General features: G+C 39.7%; 3 protein-coding genes across 5 annotated transcripts; 1 reads left to right on the top strand and 2 right to left on the bottom strand.

The window, feature by feature from the left end:
• Window positions 1-14,516, bottom strand: LOC308391655 (uncharacterized protein). Of its 3 annotated transcripts, none has more exons than XR_013970678.1 (9): window positions 10,809-14,516; window positions 8,651-8,686; window positions 8,124-8,390; window positions 7,120-7,386; window positions 2,944-3,054; window positions 2,719-2,787; window positions 2,414-2,464; window positions 1,782-2,067; window positions 1-323 (listed from the first exon to the last, which is right to left on the bottom strand). XR_013970678.1 is itself a non-coding variant. In XM_080874311.1 (8 exons), exons 1-8 carry the CDS (start codon window positions 10,843-10,845, stop codon window positions 2,060-2,062), a joined length of 846 nt encoding a protein of 281 aa, XP_080730437.1. In that variant the 5' UTR covers window positions 10,846-14,516; the 3' UTR covers window positions 1-2,059. The 3 variants fall into 3 exon arrangements, 1 of the variants encoding a protein (XP_080730437.1); XR_013970679.1 differs by having other exon boundaries at window positions 1,999-2,067; XM_080874311.1 differs by having other exon boundaries at window positions 1-2,067.
• LOC308392082 (prolyl-tRNA synthetase associated domain-containing protein 1-like) lies at window positions 14,513-19,494 on the top strand. The gene is made up of 3 exons (XM_080874941.1): window positions 14,513-14,719; window positions 14,793-14,882; window positions 14,968-19,494. Exons 1-3 carry the CDS (start codon window positions 14,594-14,596, stop codon window positions 15,178-15,180), a joined length of 429 nt encoding a protein of 142 aa, XP_080731067.1. The 5' UTR covers window positions 14,513-14,593; the 3' UTR covers window positions 15,181-19,494.
• Window positions 19,495-20,209: 715 nt separating this feature from the next.
• On the bottom strand, window positions 20,210-20,940 carry LOC308408071 (histone H1-like; the record flags this gene model as incomplete). The annotated part of the gene is made up of 1 exon (XM_080900144.1): window positions 20,210-20,940. A coding segment is annotated over one exon (417 nt), but the record flags the coding sequence as incomplete, so codon positions are not given.
• Between the last annotated feature and the right edge of the window lie 1,235 nt (window positions 20,941-22,175).

The raw sequence follows: 22,175 nt of genomic DNA, 5'->3' as shown, positions 1-22,175 counted from the left end.
GCATCATTTTAGCCTTGTCACACTCTGCTATGATATCAGAAAGATATAAACATGAATGAAGTACATATTTAGTGGGGCTGATCGTCTTTTCCATCTGATGTACCAGTGAATTAGTCATCTGTGGTCTTAGAAAATTGAGCAACCATGGCTTTGTTCACTGCTACTGTACTGTGGAGTACACCCAGCACAGACACACGCACACACAGGCAGGTATAGCCAACTTCCACGTTTATTGATATATTTGTATTTTGACAGCTGACTCAGTCGCACCGTCTGACAGCTCGAGCCCAGCTGATCTCTCCTGGCCGCTCCTCCTCGTCTCACTATAAACACAGCGGAGGAGACCATCATCAGTCCATAAACAATATCAGCTGTTCTTACCGGCCTCGCGGCGCCGCCCCGTTGAGCCTTCCGCTCCACTCCTCCCCTGCAGCTGCGCCCGGGGCCACGCCTCCGCCACATGTACATGTATGATCAAAGATTGACACTGACTTAAAATACAATGAAAAACCACACTTATCCCTCATGAAAGAGCCAGAAGCACAGAACAATTCAATATACTGATTACCACTTTATTTGCAAATGCATTGTAAATTTGAATTAAAAAAATAGACATGAAATGCATGATACATTCAAATCCATACAGTATGTATGAATACTGTAAGTATTCTTCATTACTTTTGGGATAATGTAGAAGATCTTATGTGTAAAAATATTCTCATTGTATGTACTGTAACACAGCAACAGCTGAATTTAAAGCCACATTTCACTACATACACTACATATAACACCTTCCAAACTTTCTGTTGTGACATGAAATGTGATACAAAAGTTTTAATAAAAAAATATTGGATTATAAAGAACATGAATACTTAATGTAGTAAAAGAAAACATTAACTCTATATTGTATTGTTTAACATGATTTCTAACTGTTACGGTCCTGGGTCAGTGACCCAGTGTTTTCTGTTTGTATTATTATTCCTTGATTTCATGTGTTGTTGCGGGTCTCTTGGTTTTGGTTTCTGTCTTAAGTATTCCTGGCTCCTTAGTTCTTTAGTTTTTTCTGAGTTCTAGTTCTTAGGTTTTGGTTCTGCGAGTCCCAGTTTTTTGCCCTGTGTGTCTATCGTTGTGTGAGTTCTTGTGCCATGCTTGCCCTTGTGTTTTGTGTCGTTATGTTTATCGGGTTTATCAGGTTTGTTCTTATGTTTGTTCTGTTTTTGACTTATGCCTGCAATAAAGCAGTGGACCTTGAGTTTAAGTTCTGCCTCTACGAGTCTGCATACTGGGTCCTGCCTGCCTGCCACGCAGCCTTATGATGACACTAACTTATTGTACAATGTTAGGGAGAAAATCACAAACATTTAAAATGAAAACACTGGCACAGTCATTGCATGAAAATATCATTAATGAACCTTTTAGAAATTTGCCTCCCTTAGAACGTGATTTAATAATGTTTGCGTCATCAAAACATTCCTACTGATATTTCAATTAATTTTTTTTTACATCAAAGAGAAGTTAAAACATATATAATATAAAAACAAAACATCAGAGAAACATTTATAAAACATATTTCAGATGTTTAGCTATAATGTTATACCTAAATACTTCACCAGAAAACCTTATTTTATATTTGTGCCCATAGATTGTAACTTGATGGTCCATGAATGGTGGGAAATATGGGGGAATGGGACGTGACAAAGGTCTGATGGTTGAGAATGACAATTAGACTTCAGTTATGAGGAAAGGAGAAACTCAAACTATTGTCACTTCTCATAGCTCACCCAGTTTGGGTAGAAAGAATTGGACCCACTGCACCCACATCACACCCAAATTCCTTCCAAGCCATAGAAAATATGATGAAGCATATCTTGTCTTTGGCTTCACCTGGACAACGAAGATTTTCTTGTAAAACAAAAGGGGGTCTAGAAAAAAAAGTTTGGGAACCACTGAGTTATAGGAAAGGAGATGCTCAAACTACTGTCACTTCTCATAGCTCACCCACTTTCGATAGAAAGAATCACTTCCACAAGAAGGAGCCACTGGACCTACAGCACACAGGTCACCCAGCTTCATATAGAGCAAGGGCGGTAAAGCACAGATAAATTAATAAATTCACAATTCCAGATACATTCTGCTTTAAATGAGCACATTAGATGAATGCTCTCTTCCAGTGGATTCATGAACAACACTGAACTTCTGTAAAATATATTCAAATATACTCTCAGTATGAAACAGCTCTGCAGTTCATTATTATTATAGGTGTGATCACATTCTTGTGATTACAATATTAATTAAATAAAAAAAAACATTAGATTAAAATAATAATATTAGTATTGATATTATTAATAATAATAATCACTGTTACGTTCTAATCACGGCTTCCACAATCTATATATTAAAGTTGATACTGTACCATTTTGAGTATTTCCAGAGCCTCTGATTGTTTCATAGACAGAACGATCACCTACAAGTCAGAGAAAATGATTCACCACATAATGTAAACACAAGTATTCTTGTCAATAACATTTATATTAAGTTAAGATAAGCTTTCATGTCAGTGTAAGCACAAACATACATTGAAATTGGAAATTTTATTATTACTTAGAAATGCTGTACATGTTTAAATGTTGTTATTGTCTTAGCTTTGTTTAATTCAACAGTGTTAAAGCTGCAGCAGAGAAAAGCATCAGGATATTTTAAACAAGATAAAAAACTAACCATGAATGAGAGAGGAGTAGACTTGTTGTTGATTTTCATCCTGACTCACCCTCTGCTCATCGGCAGAACCTTTATTAAAAATTCAAAATAAGACACTAACGTTCACATAGTTTATTATGTTTTATACAATATTGTGAACAGTTTTCAGTTTTGGAATGTTGCATCTCCATATTTAAATATTTTAAAGAGTAAAATATGTAATACCAGAAGAAAAAAAAGTCTCACATTTCTTTCTGTAGACCTTTTTGTACAGGAACAGGAACAGGAGGAAAATAAATATGATTCCAGGAATGAGTCCAGTGATCATCAGAACAGGAAATGGAGAACTCAGCACAGCTATTGCAAATAAGGAAAATGAACTGTTAACTTTATTAAACATAAGCGAATTGCACAAAGTCAGAGTTAAGTCTTAAAAGTAAACTCTAATTTAAATATATAACAATATTATATAACCTCTTCACTGAATTTGGCACACTTGACAACCTTTTAAACACTGGCACCACTTGCTGTAAATAACAGTCATGGTTCCTTTTAGGTTTGTCAAGTGATTTATGTTTGTGTTGTGTTCTCTGTTTTTAGTATTTGTATTTTTGCGATATTATTTTACCTGCCCAGTGTCACTTTTGTATATTTATCTTGTATTTCAGGTCTGATACTTCATATGGCTTCTTTATAATTTATTTTGGGATGGGAAATGGGACATACAGTGGCTTGCAAAAGTATCCGCCCCCCTTGAACTTTTCCACATTTTGTCACATTACAGCCACAAACAGGAATCAATTTTATTGGAATTCCACGTGAAAGACCAATACAAAGTTTTACAAATAAATAACTGAAAAGTGGGGTGTGCGTAATTATTCAGCCCCCTGAGTCAATACTTTGTAGAACCACCTTTTGCTGCAATTACAGCTGCCAGTCTTTTAGGGTCTGTCTCTACCAGCTTTGCATATCAGCGACTGAAATTCTTGCCCATTCTTCTTTGCAAAACAGCTCCAGCTCAGTCAGATTAGATGGACAGCGTTTGTGAACAGCAGTTTTCAGATCTTGCCACAGATTCTCGATTGGATTTAGATCTGGACTTTGACTGGGCCGTACTAACACATGGATATGTTTTGTTTTAAACCATTCCATTGTTGCCCTGGCTTTATGTTTGGGGTCGTTGTCCTGCTGGAAGGTGAACCTCCGCCCCAGTCTCAAGTCTTTTGCAGACTCCAAGAGGTTTTCTTCCAAGATTGCCCTGTATTTGGCTCCATCCATCTTCCCATCAACTCTGACCAGCTTCCTGTCCCTGCTGAAGAGAAGCACCCCCAGAGCATGATGCTGCCACCACCATATTTGACAGAGGGGATGGTGTGTTCAGAGTGATGTGCAGTGTTAGTTTTCTGCCACACATAGCGTTTTGCATTTTGGCCAAAAAGTTCAATTTTGGTCTCATCTGACCAGAGCACCTTCTTCTACATGTTTGCTGTGTGGCTTGTGGCAAACTGCAAACGGGACTTCTTATGGTTTCCACAGATTCTCGTTTGGATTTAGACACCAGACAGGTCAGGGATAAAGTTATTGAGAAATTTAAAGCAGGCTTAGGCTACAAAAATATTTCCTAAGCCTTGAACATCCCACGGAGCACTGTTCAAGTGATCATTCAGAAATGAAAGGAGTGTGGCACAACTGTAAACCTACCGAGACAAGGCCGTCCACCTAAACTCACAGGCCGAACAAGGAGAGCGCTGATCAGAAATGCAGCCAAGAGGCCCATGGTGACCAGTGTTGCCAACTTAGCGACTTTGTCGCTATATTTAGCGAGTTTTCAGACCCCCTTAGCGACTTTTTTTGTAAAAAGCGACTAGCGACAAATCTGGCAACTTTTTCTGGTGTTATTGGAGCCTTATTTATGATGACTTTTTGACGTGAAAACGCGTATCGCTCTTACTCTCAATAAGCAGCGGGTGCTGCCATGGGTACCTCACCCGTGCCAAAGCGCTCACAGGTGGAGGATAGTCCTCCCCCAGCTGCTATCAGGGCAGGAGACGTTCACACCTGTGAGTCCAAACTGCAAATGAATCGCGCATGAGCGAAGCCGCTGCTCCCGCACTGACTGTAACGCAGTCAGTTCTTTTACTGTTATGTTGTTTTATGGGCCACAAGGTTTAAAACTACTTATAAACACACACAAAGTAACTCCACCAGAGTTCCTATTTTGGGTCACTTTTTCCGGCTCAAGCCCGGATAAAGGAGCAGGGTTGGAATTGTGACATTAAAAAAACAATAATTGCCAAAAGACATTAATTATAAATGCATCTAAGACGTTTTTTACTGACTTTATCTCTCTTCCACGATGTTATTTCTCTGTCCAACAGCGTAGGTTACAATTACATTATCATGACCAATTATGCAAATTAGGTGATGACGTCAATTAGTGACAGCTAGTGACTTAGCGATTTTCCTTACTGAGGAGTTGGCAACACTCATGGTGACTCTGGACGAGCTGCAGAGATCTACAGCTCAGGTGGGGGAATCTGTCCATAGGACAACTATTAGTCGTGCACTGCACAAAGTTGGCCTTTATGGAAGAGTGGCAAGAAGAAAGCCATTGTTAACAGAAAACCATAAGAAGTCTCGTTTGCAGTTTGCCACGAGCCATGTGGGGGACACAGCAAACATGTGGAAGAAGGTGCTCTGGTCAGATGAGACCAAAATTGAACTTTTTGGCCAAAATGCAAAACGCTATGTGTGGCGGAAAACTAACACTGCACATTACTTTGAACACACCATCCCCTCTGTCAAATATGGTGGTGGCAGCATCATGCTCTGGGGGTGCTTCTCTTCAGCAGGGACAGGGAAGCTGGTCAGAGTTGATGGGAAGATGGATGGAGCCAAATACAGGGCAATCCTGGAAGAAAACCTCTTGGAGTCTGCAAAAGACTTGAGACTGGGGCGGAGGTTCACCTTCCAGCAGGACAACGACCCTAAACATAAAGCCAGGGCAACAATGGAATGGTTTAAAACAAAACATATCCATGTGTTAGAATGGCCTAGTCAAAGTCCAGATCTAAATCCAATCGAGAATCTGTGACAAGATCTGAAAAATGCTGTTCACAAACGCTGTCCATCTAATCTGACTGAGCTGGAGCTGTTTTGCAAAGAAGAATGGGCAAGGATTTCAGTCTCTAGATGTGCAAAGCTGGTAGAGACATACCCTGAAAGACTGGCAGCTGTAATTGCAGCAAAAGGTGGTTCTAGTATTGACTCAGGGGGCTGAATAATTACGCACACCCCACTTTGCAGTTATTTATTTGTAAAAAATGTTTGGAATCATGTATGATTTTTGTTCCACTTCTCACGTGTACACCACTTTGTATTGATCTTTCACGTGGAATTCCAATAAAATTGCTTCATGTTTGTGGCTGTAATGTGACAAAATGTGGAAAAGTTCAGCCGAATACTTTTGCAAGCCACTGTAAATGAGCTCAGCTTCTGTGTACAGTAATAATCGAATATCACACTAGATTTGACGCCAGGCGACTGTGGAATGGACTGCGCTGCATCACTGAGAACAAGAACGAAAACAGGCAGTGTTCAGCCCACCGCATCTCTCACAGACGAGCTTAACAACTTCTACGCTCGTTTTGATGCAGACAACAAAAAGCAGATCCTCTTCCCTCAGGAAGACAGTGAGGCTGTAACTCTAACACTCAAAACAGAAGATGTGAGATGGTCAATCCTCACAAAGCTGTTCCTTTGACAGGTGTTACAGGAGTCTGTCTGCTCAGACTACAAGACTTAAAAACAGTTTTTACCACCAAGCCATTCGACACCTCAACCACAACACTTAAACACACACAACACACTCAACAGGAGACAGAAACTGTCCTACAATTTCACAGGTACATACTACACTCTGCACTGGTCACCTCATTTTTATTAGTATTTTCATAAAAATAAAAACCCTTATTCCATGCAATACTGTACTAACTGCCACTCAAAAATGTTGTACTGCTCAGTTTCACTCCTGCCACTTTATCCCCATCCCAAACTGAAACTGATTTGTCTGTGAGTCCTTAATAAACTGGCCACTCTTTAGGGTGTTTTATTATCTTAATATGCTAGCCTCCTGTTGTAGCTGTCTGCAGGTGACTGGGGGTGCTGAGGATGGTAGCAATAATCACAGTCACAGAGTAGCATTATTTTTGATGTTCTTTCTTGATCATTGCTTCTTGTTAAATATATATATAGATACACACACACACACACACACACACACACACACACACACACACACACACACACACACACACACACACACACACACACACACACACACACACACTCACATATCTCTCTCTTTCTCTCTCTCTGTGTGTGTGTGTGAATGTATATTTCAAACTAAATTACTGAACTCACAGGTTATCTCAATGGTGACATCATCACTTATATCAGTGTAGTAAACTGGGTTTCCTCTTGTTCCTCTGCAGCTGTAGATTCCTCCTTCAGATACTCTGATATCTCTGTTTTGTTGATCTCTGATTTGACCTTCAGAGGTTGTTTGGGTTCGTCTGAACCACTCATATTTCCATCCATCAGAGCTCTGCACAGAGCAGGTCAGTGTCACACTGCCCCCTACTGGTATGATTGTTGTTCCTGCTGTCAGTGTGGCCCTGGGTTTATCTGCTGTTGTGATAGAGGAAGAAAAATAAATAAATATCTGTGATTCGTTATAACAATACATGAACATTGAAAAACAATACAGTTTATATTTTTATTAGTTGATCTCTAAATGACCACAGCATAAATGTTTGTCTATTCTCTGTTGAAGGAAACACAATGATGCATTAAGATAAGATAAGATAAGATAAGATAACCTTTATTAGTCCCACACGTGGGAAATTTGTTTTGTCACAGCAGGAAGTGGACAGTGCAAAAGTTATGACGCAAAAATTAGAATACAATAAGAATAAATACAGTACACAGCTGTACAGAATAGAATAAAATAATATACTATATACAGTAGAATAAAATAGAATAAAAATATACAATAAGATAAAAATAGAATACGAAATTAAATGTCTCTTCCTCATGTTTTGGTTTAGATAACAGAAACATCTTCACTTTAAACTTCATGAAGCTTTTGATGTTTCTTATGTTTCTTATTTTCCTTTAGAAATGTAATTAAGTTGAATTTCATCCATAATTGCTGTTGTTAAAACTCACACACCTGCTAATGATAGATTACAGAGTCTGTGAGTATTGTAGCACTGACTTTACTGTGAACGAAGTAACAGGTACAGTGATCTTGGTTAAAGTTCAAGTTTCAGTGACAAATTGAATTAAATGTTCTCTATTTTATAATTCAGTTGAGTATTTGAACAGGGATCATATATTTGTGCTGTCGGTCACTGAAGACTTACCTAATACAGTTATAGAGACAGTATTACTGTTCTTTATATGACCTGAGCTCACCCTGCTACCAGAGCACTGATATTCACCACTGTAACCTGTAGATTTAATTTCAAATCTGAAGTCTTTGTCTGCGTTGTAGGGCACAAATTCTCGACCGTCCTTCTTGATTTCGTAATACCAGTCAGTGTCTTCTCCTTCATTCATGTCACATTTGAAGGTAACAAACTCTCCAATGAAAAAACTGGACCAGCTGGGTTCAATAGTTAACACAGCATCTAGAATCCAACACAACCACAAAGTTTACAATCTGAAACACTTTTATGCATCTGTGACATACTGTTCATATATTGTTCATATATATATTTTACTATTCAAAACACAAACTGTGTTTATATTCATAAAATTATAAATTAGTGATGAACAATGAAATAAAAACAACAATGTGAAGTGCTTAAGACTGATAAAGCAGTTAAGATGAATCTTTACTGAATAAATAAAAAAGAAAGAAACAAGAAAAGTAAAACTTTTCAGTCACCTTGAACATGTCCAGTGCAGAGTAGCGTACAGAGCACTACAATAAAGAAAAAAATGTCAGACATTATCAAATAAAAGACACTCAATATGTGTGTGTAGTTTGTCAATCATACAGATCATGGTAGTGTGTTTATGTCATACTTGAGTGTCTAAGGAGCTCGGTGAGAAAGTGACTGGACTTCTTTAGGTTTCCTGAAGGTGTTTCATATCTTTTCTGAGAAGCTTCTTCAGTTCTAAAACCAAATGGTGGAGAATCCCAGGTATTTAAACCCTAGTGGTGGAATCCCTTAACTCAATATTGATCCTGTGCCTCATCACATGAGCCAAGGTGTGAACAACAGTGTGGGTCATTGTCACTGGAGGTTTTTACTTTTCTTTCTTTTTTTTTTTAAATCTTGTCCTATCTGACAAGTCTTTGTAATGTGAAATACGATCTGAATAATTTTCTGTCAAACACAGCTATAAATTTTCTCCAAGCTCCCCTGGTTCATGTTTATTTGTTTATATTTTTTTCATACTTATTAGTGTTATTTCAGCTATAACATTCTATGTATCTATCTATCTATCTATCTATATATTACTGTGGTGTGTGTGTGTGAGTGAGAGGCTGACAAGTCTGGTGTGTATGTTTCTGTGTCAAGAAATGTACTTGATAATGAGGGTAGGAAGTCACAATAACACGCAGACAGAGATGGGAGAACTGCGCTATTTTCAGCCCTCAAGACTACCGAAGACCTGAGAGGTTTCAAAATTATTTTGAGGCCTTGCTTCACCCTATTATGTGGCCTACTGACAACACCTGATGCTAGATGGGAGTAGGGATTCAGGCTCCTCGGAAGGGATCTCAAAAATGCATTGTAGGTGGCAGACTGTAAGGGATGCCATGACTAGAGTTTAAATAGCTGCATTCCCCATGTTTTGGTTTTAGAACTGTAAAAACTTCTCGGTTGAGAGGTGAAACATCTCCACAAAACTTCAAGTTGTCTTCTTTCCAAGCTCTGTAGAAACTCAAATATCGTAGACACATGCCCAGAACTGATCAACCCATGGCGGAGAGCAGAGAGAGCATCAAAAGGGTAGAAAACCCAACACCAACCAACCCAGCTGTGAAGTTAACCTCATGGTAGTGAAACCTAACCAAAGAACGACAAAAGAAAAGAAAAAGAAAAAAAATGCCACTCTTCTCCCCTCTGTTCTTTTTCTTTTTTCATTTTCTGAGAGGCAGTGGGGAGGTAAGAGTGTACAGCCCTATCCGGCGGGGAGGTGTGGGATGCCAGATCAGGTGCCTCCCTTCTGTCTCTCCTCTCTCCTATCTTTTCTCTTTAGTCTTACTTCTCTCTATCACCTTTTCTATCCCTTTGAAGAAGTGAGGCTCCATAAATATTAAAGAGGTAAGTATTACTTCTTGTTTTACAGTGAATTGATGGAAGAAAATAAAATGTAGAAAAATAAACAGAAGAAAATAGAAGAGAAACAACAATATAACATAAACCAGTAACACACCCCAGGGCCTGATTAACCCTGGCAGGCCCTCCTTGGATGAGGGTGTCTAGTGATAATGGCCGAAACACCCGATGAATCCAAGGTCCACTACTGATGTCACAAAATTTTATTTTATAATCTAGCTCAGATCTCTAATCCCTAAACCTAACCAAGGAAGGTAAAAAAAATCTAAAAAATGGCAAAATAGCTTTTGATAAAAGACTGAAACACCCTGTTAAGTTGAGGCATACAATGATGTGTCTCTCTGGTAAAGTTTCCAGGCTGCCATCCCTCAAGACTTTCTCCATTTGAATGAATGCATAATCAGGGATTGTAACTTCTAGTCCTTTTATTGAATCATAAATGAAACACTTGGAGTTTTACTGGTGTCTACTATGATTTGTGACATTTTGTATTAAGATGTAAAATTAATATTCAATTCAATTCGCTGATGGAGAAACAAACCTTTCTTAGATAAACGAAAGCAGCTCCACTCTGATCTGAGTCAGTGCACTAAAATCTAATCCAGTCTACAAACAACCATGTTGGTAACAAACATGAGAGTCGTCTGATCACATGACCTGAAATGGTACAAACGACTGATGCTCTGTTCTTCTTACTAAAACATGTTTATGGATCAGTATGAATCAAACAATAGAAGTCAGTGATGTACTCACAGAATAGGCCCAGCTCACAGAGCAAAGTGGCTCCCATCCTCACATCCAGCAGTGACACGTCTGAAAACTTCTACAACTTTCTGTAAAGAGAGAGAGTGAAGCAGCAGCACAGCAGATACCAAAGAGCTGAGAAGGAAGCAAAGATTTTTTTCAACTTCTTCTCTCTGCTTCCTTCCTTTTCAACAGAACTAACACTCTTTAACAAGATCTGACCACAGCATGACGTGTTTATACTCTTTTATATTTATTTCAATTTTCATCTCTCCAGGGTGTATCCCACGTCTCATCCTAAAACAGCTTTGATCGGCTCCAAATCATCTGAGACGCTCAACTTTATAAACAGTTAAGAAAATATTTAAAATAAAGTATTTCATTACACTAATGCAGATTTTTTTTAACATGAAATTGTGGTTTGCTGATAAATTCACCCACATGACGTGAGCGAGGTCAAGCTAAACAGAAATAGTGTCGTTAACCAGAAGTGGACATGAGGCAAGAGGAAGTCTTTCCCCCTCTCTCAGATTATATCTCTGTTACTTTAAAAGTGCTGCTGTGTTTATGGTGATGTCAGCTGGGCTGAGTTGCTGAGGCTCATGGGTCATGGTTTTGAAATCAAATAAACTTTAAACATGTGACAAAGGTGTAAGTGTGACATGCTGAACTTCAATGCCACATCAGTGCCAAAGTTTCACACTTTGTACTTTATACTTTACAGAAGAAGAGGAAGAAAATGCAAAAAAAAAAGTAAAAGCACAATGTTGCTTCAGCCGCATTTACACCTGTTTATTTGTATTTATTTATTACTATTATTTTTAAATGGGTAACTACTATACACAGATCACAGCCACTTAGCAGTGGGTGTTTCCCCTTTTCACACTCTGAAAACATTTTAAGAGACAGAAGCTCAGGATGTCTTCAAATAACTCATCAGTTTCACAAGAGATACCACAGAGTGAGATTTAAGCTATGTCCAAACTAGCCTGGATAGAATTGAAAACGGCGTTTTTGTCTGAAAACGCTCCGCGTTTACACTATCGTTTTCAGTCGTTTTCACAGAGTTGTGCGTCCACATTGAAACGGCCTAAAACGCTTACCTTCCAGTAGTGTGCATGCGTGAAATGCAAGAAGATTCGGCCTGTCTAATTTCTGTCTGCCGTTTATTTACTTTCCAGTGTTGTGCCAAAAAGTGATTGTCTGCCAAAAACTGATTTCCAATGTTTCTGTGTATTTTTTATGTGTAATATCTTTACGTATGTTCGTAAAAAGACTTCGGTGAACAGGGTTTACAAAGGGGTTATATAGAGAATTAAAACAATATCTGTTTTTCAAGTATCTTTACAACTCTCTGCTATTGTACTTACATTATAACCAATCCGGTCCTTTATCCCCACTTAAAATATTTTTACAGAAATATTGTAATATTTGCTGCCATGTCTGCTGTCCTCTTGGCCAACTTACTCTTACAAAAGACATTTATAATGTTAATGAGATTTTTTTAACTGTATAAAGTCACTGCCAAAAACTGATTGCGGCTTCTACCTTGTTACACGAATGTTATTTGTGGCTCAAGATGACTTTATGTCATCCATGAGGGATGCATTTGACATATGTTTCACATATTATAGCCCAACAAGTTACTTATAGCAGTTTAAATACGAGCAATCTGTTTTTGGCAAATACCGGAAATCAGTTTTTGGCAGACAATCACTTTTTGGCACAACACCGGCTCATTGAAACATTGCGGCAAAATGTTGAGGAAAAGCAACACATTTTTTAAATGGACTAACAATGAGGTGGAGTTGCTGCTGCGAGTAACACAAAAGTAAAAGGTTTGAAGAAAAGCTATCTGGAGCATGTACAAACTGATATTAATCTTTAATAGGGATGTGAAAATTGAGAGCAGACAAAACAACTGCTGTATAATGCCCTCCGCTATCTTTGTTAAATTGGTCACATGACTGCATCACATGACTAAAATGCGTCATTGTTTTCGACAGTCTCAGTTTTCACTGTCCACACTGTGACGCAAATGCACCGTCTTCAAATTTATTCGTTTTCGAGAGCATTTTCAAAATGCTGCGTTTTTCCTTGGGGAAAACGCCATCTCAATGTGGACGGGAGGCCAAAACGGAGAGAAAACGATGTGGACGTAGCCTTACACAGCACTTTTCTAGTTTTAATGACTGTTAAAAGTTAAAACTGTGTAAATGTATGCATTTCAATAAAAAGACTGTAAGCAGAGGCCAGAGCTGGAGTCATCTGAGGTTGGGTGCAGAGCTTGCAGCTTGCAATTAAAAATAGGCTGAGCTTTAACTATCTTGCTTCGTTCACGGTGATAAGTCTCTGAACCAGCGGGGCCTGCGAGTGCAGACCTAACACACCTTAATGAAAAGAAAAAAGAAGTTCTGTAGGTTTTCCCATTTTGTGCAAGTTTATGAGGAATAAATATTTGGAGTTATCTCTGAACCTCCAGCCTTCAGAGCTAAGAACAGCTTAGGATCATGCTGCCCCCTGCTGGTGCAACTCTTTATCTGCTGTCAGTGAGGCTTGAGGTCATTGTAGTGTTCAGGTTGCAGTGTAAGGGCAGTCATACTACTGCTACAGTTTGATATAAGCTTGGTAAGGTTATTGATAACCTGCACTGAATGTTTGGGTCACTTAACTTAAGTACCTGCATCATTTTAGCCTTGTCACACTCTGCTATGATATCAGAAAGAAATAAACATAAATGAAGTACACATTTAGTGTGGCTGTTCTTCTCTTCCATCTGATGTACCAGTAAATACGTCCTCATTTGTCTTAGAAAACTGAGCAATCTTGTTGTCTTTGTTTATTGTTACATGCACGGTCAATCATCATTTCGTCATTTGCACTTAGAAACATATAATCATATATGCCTAGAGGTATATAATCGTTTCCATATTGATAGAATGCCTCATCCTTAGTAGGTCTTTAAGACTCTGTGTACCATGAGATGGTAGGACGTACACTTCTTTTCCTGAGTGTTCTGGCATACCTCACACACGTCCTAAGGTCATAAGAGAGATTGTATCTTCTCTCTCTGATATATACAGTGTTGGTCAAGTTACTTGAAAAAAGTAATCAGTAACTAATTACTGATTACTTCCCCAAAAAAGTAACCCCATTACTTTACTGATTACTTATTTTCAAAAGTAATTAATTACTTAGTTACTTAGTTACTTTTTTAAAACTTTTTTACACTCGCTTACTTCACTGTCATAAGACCTTCTCGCAAAAAATCACGGTTTTAGTAACGCAGAGTTCCTACGGGAAAGTAACGGTAATCTAATTACCGTTTTTGCAATAGTAATCCCTTACTTTACTCGTTACTTGAAAAAAGTAATCAGATTACAGTAATGCATTACAAGTAACGCGTAACTGCCCATCTCTGGATATATGCTATGGCAAACACATCTGTATCTGTTTAAGTAAAAGAGGCTTTTGTTTAGGGGAACTGCTGCACTCTCTGGCCCAGCTATCTTGGGAATCATTCACAGGGTCATATTCCTTGTGAATAGATAAACCTAACAACTCCAAAAATGAGTCCAGTGATCATCAGAACAAGAAATGAAGAACTGGATACAGCTACTGCAAATAAGGAAAAAGAACTGTTAACTTCAATAAACTGAACTGAACTTAGAAGCTGTTTTAATGTAGGAAACCAGGAAGAGTTGCAGGAGGCTTTGATGTTAGTAATACAGTGAGGTACTACATGCCCAGCTTCCACAAAGAGCCCGTTCTCACCCACTCTCCTCCTCCTGCAGATGTTCACGGTGGAGGAGATGATGCCTCACCTGCAGGGCGTGAATGGCGCCGTCACCAAGAACCTGTTCCTAAAGGACAAGAAGAAGAAGGGGCTGTGGCTGGTGTCGGCCCGCCATGACCGCCAGGTCAGCTCCTCCACATGACCTCTGACTTAAAAACTAAAGACTAACACCTCACTTCCTCTCGTTCCATCTGCAGGTGAACCTTAATGACCTCGCCAAGAAGCTTGGTGTCGAGAGTGGAAATCTGTGCTTCGCAGATGAGGCAGCCATGTTGGAAAAGCTGAAGGTAGGGAGGATCAAAACGGGGAGGGCCAATTATTGAGCTGGATTCACAGGTCACAGCTTTAGACTCCTCCTCCCCTCTCTTTCAGGTGGGTCAGGGCTGTGCGACGGCTCTTGCACTGCTCTTCAATCAGGGTCACAGCGTGAAGTTCGTCTTGGACCGGGACCTGGTGGAAGGAGGCCACGAGATGGTCTACTTCCACCCGATGACCAACGCTGCCACCATGGGGCTCAGACCGGACGACCTGCTGTGCTTCCTCAAGGAGATGGGACACGAGCCAATCGTGAAGTGCTTCGAGTAAAACGGACACCCGGGCCTGGTTTAAAAGCGACGCGAGGGCGGTCCTGGTCGGGCTGAGAGCAGGATACGGCCGTCTGCCGCCGAGGATCTTGAGAAGCTTCATGCTAGGCTCTAAGTGTAAAAACAAACATTTTAAAAACGTGTTTGTGTGGAGCGATGAAAATCTGCAACCTGAACATTAAATAGCTTCTCATGACATCTGAAGTTCACACGGACGAGCACACCGTTTGTCTTCTGTGCATCATTCGACGGTGGTGGTGGTCCTACTGCTCTTCACTAACAGCCTGTCATGTTTAGCAAAGTCTCCAAAATTAAAATTTATTCACTGAAATTTGACCCTGGATGTTATTTATTATCCTGCAAATGTAAAGCGAGAGAATAAAAAGCTTTGTCATCTCTGTTTGGTTTTAAATTAAGAGTTTATCAGAAATATGCTTTAATCTTTTGACCTTAACAAAAAGAAACAGCCTGTAAGAAGGTAAAACACGAGGGTCAAAGAGTTACTTATTTTAATAATTACACAGATAAGAATCAAGTTACATGGTTCTGACAGTATTTAAAGGGTTTGGTGAGTAACCAGGAGGCAAGCTAAGAATCCGCTTTAATTTTCAAGCACTATTTTCTGAATGCCAACATTCATAGTGCCCAAAAATTGAACTTGTCTCCTTCTGCAGTACCAGGTAAAACCAGGTAATACCAGTTTGCCTGACAGCAGGAGGCACTGTGGCTTAGCTGGTCAAAGCGCCTGTCTAGTAAACAGGAGATCCTGGGTTCAAATCCCAGCAGTGCCTTCCTGTTACCATTTGAAACCATCTTCTTCACAGTGTTGATTGCATTTGGGAAATCTTTCAAAGTCTGTGTATGTCCTCAGCAAGGACTTTTAATTAACTGCTTTAACCCTCTTACAATGAAAACTTAAAAAATTCTAGTCATTGATGATAGGTTTGTAGCTTGAACCCATCCGCTGGAACGTTGAAGACAATATAATTACACTGCAAAGCAAGACACAAATAGGCAAAGTTCTTCATGTTACTCGTGCACGGGAGAGACCGGACAGAGTGCCGTTCCTTCACTTGACCCCAGTTGCTCTCGCCCGTTCTCCCGTACCACTGTTCTTTTATTGAGGTTACATGAATATGCATAAGTTCATTAACATATGACGTCTACATACACACAAAGAGTACCTTGCCTGTGTGTGTGTGTGTGTGTGTGTGTGTGTGTGTGTGTGTGTGTGTGTGTGTGTGTGTGTGTGTGTGTGTGTGTGGACTGCTGATCAAAGGGTCAAACATCCTTGGTCAGGAAGAGGGTAGCCTCCCCCTCACCCTAGATGGTTCATCCTAGATAACATGGTGAGGAAGTCCTGCAATTCATCTAAACAAAGAGCACTTAGACTAGAACAGACGCAACTACGTTAATCCTACCATAAAACAATAAGACACGGTATGACCTCTCATGCTCCCAAAGTGCTGTCTAATACACACAAAGTTTGCAGACTATCAAGGATCAAAACCTCTACCAATCTACAACTAATTACAAAACTCTAAGCATATATAAGTAAATATTTCTAAGCATAAATGACAATCAACAATACAAATCTAACATTTCCCCCCTTTTTGACCTTTATGCTTTAAAAGTTCCCAGGTATGAATACCTCATGTCTGACAGTTTCAATGAAAACATTTTTATACTCAGCATATGTCAAATCACCCTAAATTACTGAAAAGGTACACAGTTTAACAAATGTATTAGCAGTTATCCCATTCCTCATTGATCTCATCTCATGGCAAACTGCATCCCACAAACAAACAAAGAAATTGTTAATTTAATAGTGAAAATAAGAAGATAACATTTTCAAAAACATCTCAGCTTGGTGGTGCTTCCTCCGGGTGTGCACATCACAGTTCAGTGAACTTCACTTATAGGCCATCAAAGCCTCATCTGAACATGGGTGCACCACTTGCATAGGTTTAATATTTGTAAATAAAATGGCTAATCACACAAATCACTGCAACAATAATAAAAAACATTGTTTAATGTTAATCCTTGGACCCCTCCTCTTGACGCATGGACACACCCATGCGTCAACTCACCAAACCTGGATTCCTGTCTTAAAGAAAAAGATTAGCAAGATCATATCCCAGGCAACATCAGGGCATCTCCTCCCCTGGAGCAGCACTACCCTGGACCTATAATCCTGCAATAAAAATGTTAGTGTGTTTTGCATATTAAGTTTGCTTAACACCTGGCTCTCCCAGGATCCTGCATACACACCATCATGGCCTGGAAAGCAAAATCTGGAAGTAAAATCAAACTTCATACCTGTAAACAATTTTATCATAAGAACAAGAAGCATTCAACATCAGCAAGACAAGTGTCATGTGCAGGTTTTCTCAAATCAGTAAACTACAATTATTTTCATAAGTCGCCTCAGACATGGATCATCCCATGTACTCAGGCAACATTAATGTAATCGGTGACTGCTCTTAAGCAAAGTCACTCCACTTATATATTACTATGGGCTCAAAGTGGCCAGCTAATGAGCCCATATCAAACTATCCCAGAAACACTGTATCTCTTATTTGTTTTTCTCATGTCACTTGTCCGCTTCTGCCGACCCCTCTACACGCAGTCATAGAAAAACAAACATTAGCAATACACATTGACTGTGGTCAGACGGAGGTCAGACACAGGTCAACGGGTTCCAGAGGTGCCATAAAAAAGACCATAAAGTCAACCATCCCTTCTCGTGGAAAGAATGTCATTCACATATAAACCCAAAAATCCTATAGTAAAAAAAAAACATCAACTAATCCTCTTATAAACCACATGATCAAACACATGATTAATCATCTGCTGTAAAAAGAAATGTAAATGTTAGCGCTGCGCAGGTGTGTACACTTTCTCACAGTAATGTCTGTGAGCAACACAAGGTAGGGAATAGCACCCTTGGTAAATGCACAGACACAGAAAATGGCATTTCACAGGTTAAATCATCATGCAACCTCGAGTGTTGCTGTCATCTTTCTGCTCCTGTAAAAGGAAACACATGGGTTCATCTGCACCTTTGTCAGGTGGGGGTTAACTTTTTCCTCTTTCACTCATACATTCATACATGCATTCTTTCTTTCTTTGCTGATAGTGGAACCTGTCGTCGCATTCAGTTTCCACTCTCAGCAAAATGACGTAATTTCAAAAAGAAAAAGAACTTTAGATCGGATTTCCTCGCTGAATCCTTTTTGGGGGGGGGACTCTCATTTCCTAATTGTCCCAAATAAGTGGCTTTCTCCTGAGCAAATTTTAAATGTGGAGAAACTCACTTGCAACAATTTTCTTGACGACGTGTAACGCTTTTAATTCCCGACTTGCAGATCTGCTCAAAGAAAAGAAATTCACAAGCAAAAATCAGTGCTTGTTCAAAAATGAAAAATAAAAAATAACAGAGATTATCAAACCAAACTTTCAGTGCACTGTGAAAGTATCAAAATAAAAAGGCCTTGTTAAGTCATGACACAAACTCCTCATCAACTTCACAACAGGAGAAGAATCATCAGCTAGATTCACTCCAAACCAACCATCAGCTGCACAACACACAACATAACCCTAATGTCTTATTAGCTATGAGTTTAATCACCAGGTCTGTGCTTTTCACTCATTTAGGCCACAGATCTATTTTATTCAATTTTCCTTTTCCCTTCATCATAAAACATGTGACATGCTGTCATGCACTTCATAAAAAAGTTTGTTCTGACGTATTCAGAGTTGTGTATCTAAATACAGGATTCACTCGCACATCAAAGCAGGAAACTCAGTGTTTTAGAGTCTCCACTCAACACACAACAACTCCAACACATCTCATTCACTCGTGCTAGAATTCAATCACCTTTCATTAATCTAAGAACGATCAACTATTTTGCATATCAGCTATTAACCCACTAGGATGACAGGACGACAAAAATGCATGTTCAAAAATAGTATCACAAAAGACAATTTCCCTCATACAGTAAATTACTTATGCTGCCTCAATCAAGCAGGAAGCTTCTCCCAATTTACTATATCAACAACTAAATTTATTGTCTGATCACTGGTTGGTCAAACCAGAATCTTTTTTCCCACAAAAGTTAAATTGTTGTCCTGCAACCTAGAGAGTCAATTTTTTTTCTTTAGGATAAATTCAGTATTTGATAACAAGTGTCTGCTAAACTGACACTATTTTACACTGATGAAAAATAACAAGCTAATTTTCATTGCATGGGTGTTTGTGTTATTAGGCAGGTTTAATCAATGTCTGTGGAGCTGCATATCCAGCAGAGCATGTTCTTAACCCTCCTGCCTTCTTGGGACCTTTTTGTGCCACTGCTATGTGTTAAATGGCTGCCATTTCCACTGTGTTCAGTGGAATATAACCAAACTTGCCACAGGATAGTTTTTACCTGTCAATGTTAATATTCCAGTGTGAATTCCTTAAATCAGCCTAAAATGGCTGAGCAGCAGAAATCCCCACACCCATCACCCTGGGGACCATTTTCTGCCCATTGACTTCCATTATAAACGCTATTTTTCAACCCCAAATTATCATCATATGATTTTATTTTTTCTTCTTTTCTTGGATGTCAATGAAGACTCAGGGCCTTGAAGTTTTAATTTTTAAATTGCAAAAAAGATGCAAAAAAAATAATGGCAGGTCAAAATGTATGTTGGTGCCAATCTTTGGTCCATCTAAAGGCCTACTTATAATGACAATCACATATTACTTCAACTGGTTTTTTGTGGAAATATTTAGTTTCGTTTTTTGGTTTTTGGGGCTTATAACACAGGGCGCTCATGTAATAACACTGGGATTTGAAGGGTTAAAACAACGAAAATATAATTAAAACTTTACATGAATATTTCAGGGAGAAGTAGTTTTACAAGGTTGGCTAATTTAAAGTGGAATAAAATATGGATATATGGTCTTTTTATGGCGTGGCTGAGAATGGTCCCTAGGGTGATGGGTGTGAGTTTTTTAAAGGATGGCAGGAGGGTTAAAAGCTGCCTTTCCTACACACTTCTCTGCTATTATTTAATCATTTCTTAACTAATGTGCTATGAGTCTTCATGAGTCATTTTGTGTTTGGAATTGTTAGTAGGGTTAATGCATGTTCTGCTTGTGTGTGTGTGATTTTGTATATGTTTCTATTTTTTGCAGTGTTTGAGACCCCTTCACAATTTTCCAACTTAAGCAGTCAGTTTTCTTTTCCCCAGGTTTGCTAACCCAAATTTTGATTTCCCACATTAAATAATTCCTATGTGTTCTCACCTAGTCTTCTCACTCTGTTGTCCTCTCACTCTTTTGTCCTCTCCCACTTCAACAGTCCCGGCAGTTCTCCTTCAGCTTTGTCCTGTCTAGTGGCTGAAGTGCTGCTGCTGCCTTCTTGGGCGACTTCTTAGCAGCTGCTGCCGGTTTCTTGGCTTTGGCCGCGGCGGGCGTCTTAGCTTTGGTCTCAGTAACCCTGTTCATCTTGAAGGATCCGGAGGCCCCGGTGCCCTTGGTCTGCACCAGAGTGCCCTTCGCCACCAGGCTCTTGATGGCGGTCTTGACACGGGCCTTGTTCTTGTCCACATCATAGCCTCCGGCAGCCAGAGCCTTCTTGAGGGCGGCCGCGAACACGCCGTTGCGCTCCTTGGAAGCGGCCACGGCTTTCACAATCAGCTCGCCCACGCTGGGGCCAACCTTCTTGGGATTGGAAGTCGTCGTCTTCTTCTGCTTGGCCTGAACCTCTGCACAGGGCGCAGGGCGTGTTTATGATGGAGCCTTTCCCACCACAGCGCCGGCACGTTGAGCGCATCATGAAGGGTCCATTTCTTTCATGTAGCTATGGTCGCTAGCCAGCATGCTAGCCGCATGTGGCTTGCCCGAGTCACTCAGTCCTTTCTGAGCATTTCGACATGCTGCCGCCGCAGAACCTGGCCTCAAATCCAGCAAGCTTAGCGCGCTGATCTCCAAAAAGTCCCGAAAGCCAGAAAGACGTCAAATAAGTGTCTCGTGCTAAGCGCTCGAACAAAAACTCCTCTTCACGCCGCCATCTTGCTCGCCCTTCCGTGGAATTCATCCAATCAGACAGGAAGATGGGTTTGCTTTTCTTCTTCTCTGATGCTTTGTTAGGTTGCTTCTGCAACCTCTGCTCTGATACTGCCGCTGCTGATCAGGTTTTTTCAGGGAAGAGTGAGAGTTTTGAGACAGATCGTGCTGTAAATAAGTCAGCCAGAAACTTGGCTTGAACGTTTCCAATTGTTAAACTATAACTTTTCTTCCGACCGCTGCATGTGGAAAATTGATTCAGGTCTGCTTTTCACCTGAAAGTGACAAACTAAGACATTTTCATTATTATCATCACTGCTTAATCAACACATCTCTCTCTCTCTCTCTCGCTCTGTGTTTTTATGAACAATCCTTTCTTAAAAGCAGAAAATGAAATTATAGTTGTTTTTTTTTGGTTGATCAACACAAAACCTTTTTCCTATGATTATTTTTTTTCCTACAATATAAATTCTCCCTCTTATTCACTCTTTTTTTTTTTTTACAATAGCTGGCGACCTGCAAAATCACCGCTGTCACTCACAATCAAAGGCAATTACTTTTGCACAGTGCACAAAAACACTGTGATGTCAGACACATTCACACTCACTTTGTCACCTGCATAAATAAATCATATGGCTGGAGATATGTGCCATGGTGATCCATAGGCATGATCACACGTTTATTTATTATTTTCAACCCAACAAAACAAATAAACAAAAACATGATGCTGATGTTATGAACACTTCACACACAAGAGTCAAGATTCAGGAAAACTGCTCATGGAAACGCTGCACACTCCAGTTATCACAGTTATCATAGCGCTGTTTCCCTCTCTTAGAGTAGTTCTCAGACAGCTCTCGATCTGATAATGTGTAGCTTGCTCATCAGCTCAGAAGAAAAAAAACCGCAACGCAACATCACACAGTAGTTGCTCTGCC

The sequence above is a fragment of the Rhamphochromis sp. 'chilingali' genome (assembly GCF_963969265.1).
Source record: "Rhamphochromis sp. 'chilingali' genome assembly, chromosome: 1".
Taxonomy (NCBI): Eukaryota; Metazoa; Chordata; class Actinopteri; order Cichliformes; family Cichlidae; genus Rhamphochromis; species Rhamphochromis sp. 'chilingali'.
Note: the sequence above shows the minus strand (reverse complement) of the source record. Positions and strands in the feature narration are given on the sequence as shown.

Coding starts and splice junctions, on each gene's coding strand:
- LOC308391655 (XM_080874311.1), bottom strand. CDS start 10,845: ATGGGAGCCACTTTGCTCTGTGAGCTGGGCCTATTCT. Junction 8,687..10,808: donor CTGTGAGCTGGGCCTATTCT/GTGAGTACATCA, acceptor TCTTTATTGTAG/TGCTCTGTACGCTACTCTGC. Junction 2,788..2,943: donor AAAGGTCTACAGAAAGAAAT/GTGAGACTTTTT, acceptor TTTTTAATAAAG/GTTCTGCCGATGAGCAGAGG.
- LOC308392082 (XM_080874941.1), top strand. CDS start 14,594: ATGTTCACGGTGGAGGAGATGATGCCTCACCTGCAGGGCGTGAATGGC. Junction 14,720..14,792: donor CGGCCCGCCATGACCGCCAG/GTCAGCTCCTCC, acceptor TTCCATCTGCAG/GTGAACCTTAATGACCTCGC. Junction 14,883..14,967: donor CCATGTTGGAAAAGCTGAAG/GTAGGGAGGATC, acceptor CCTCTCTTTCAG/GTGGGTCAGGGCTGTGCGAC.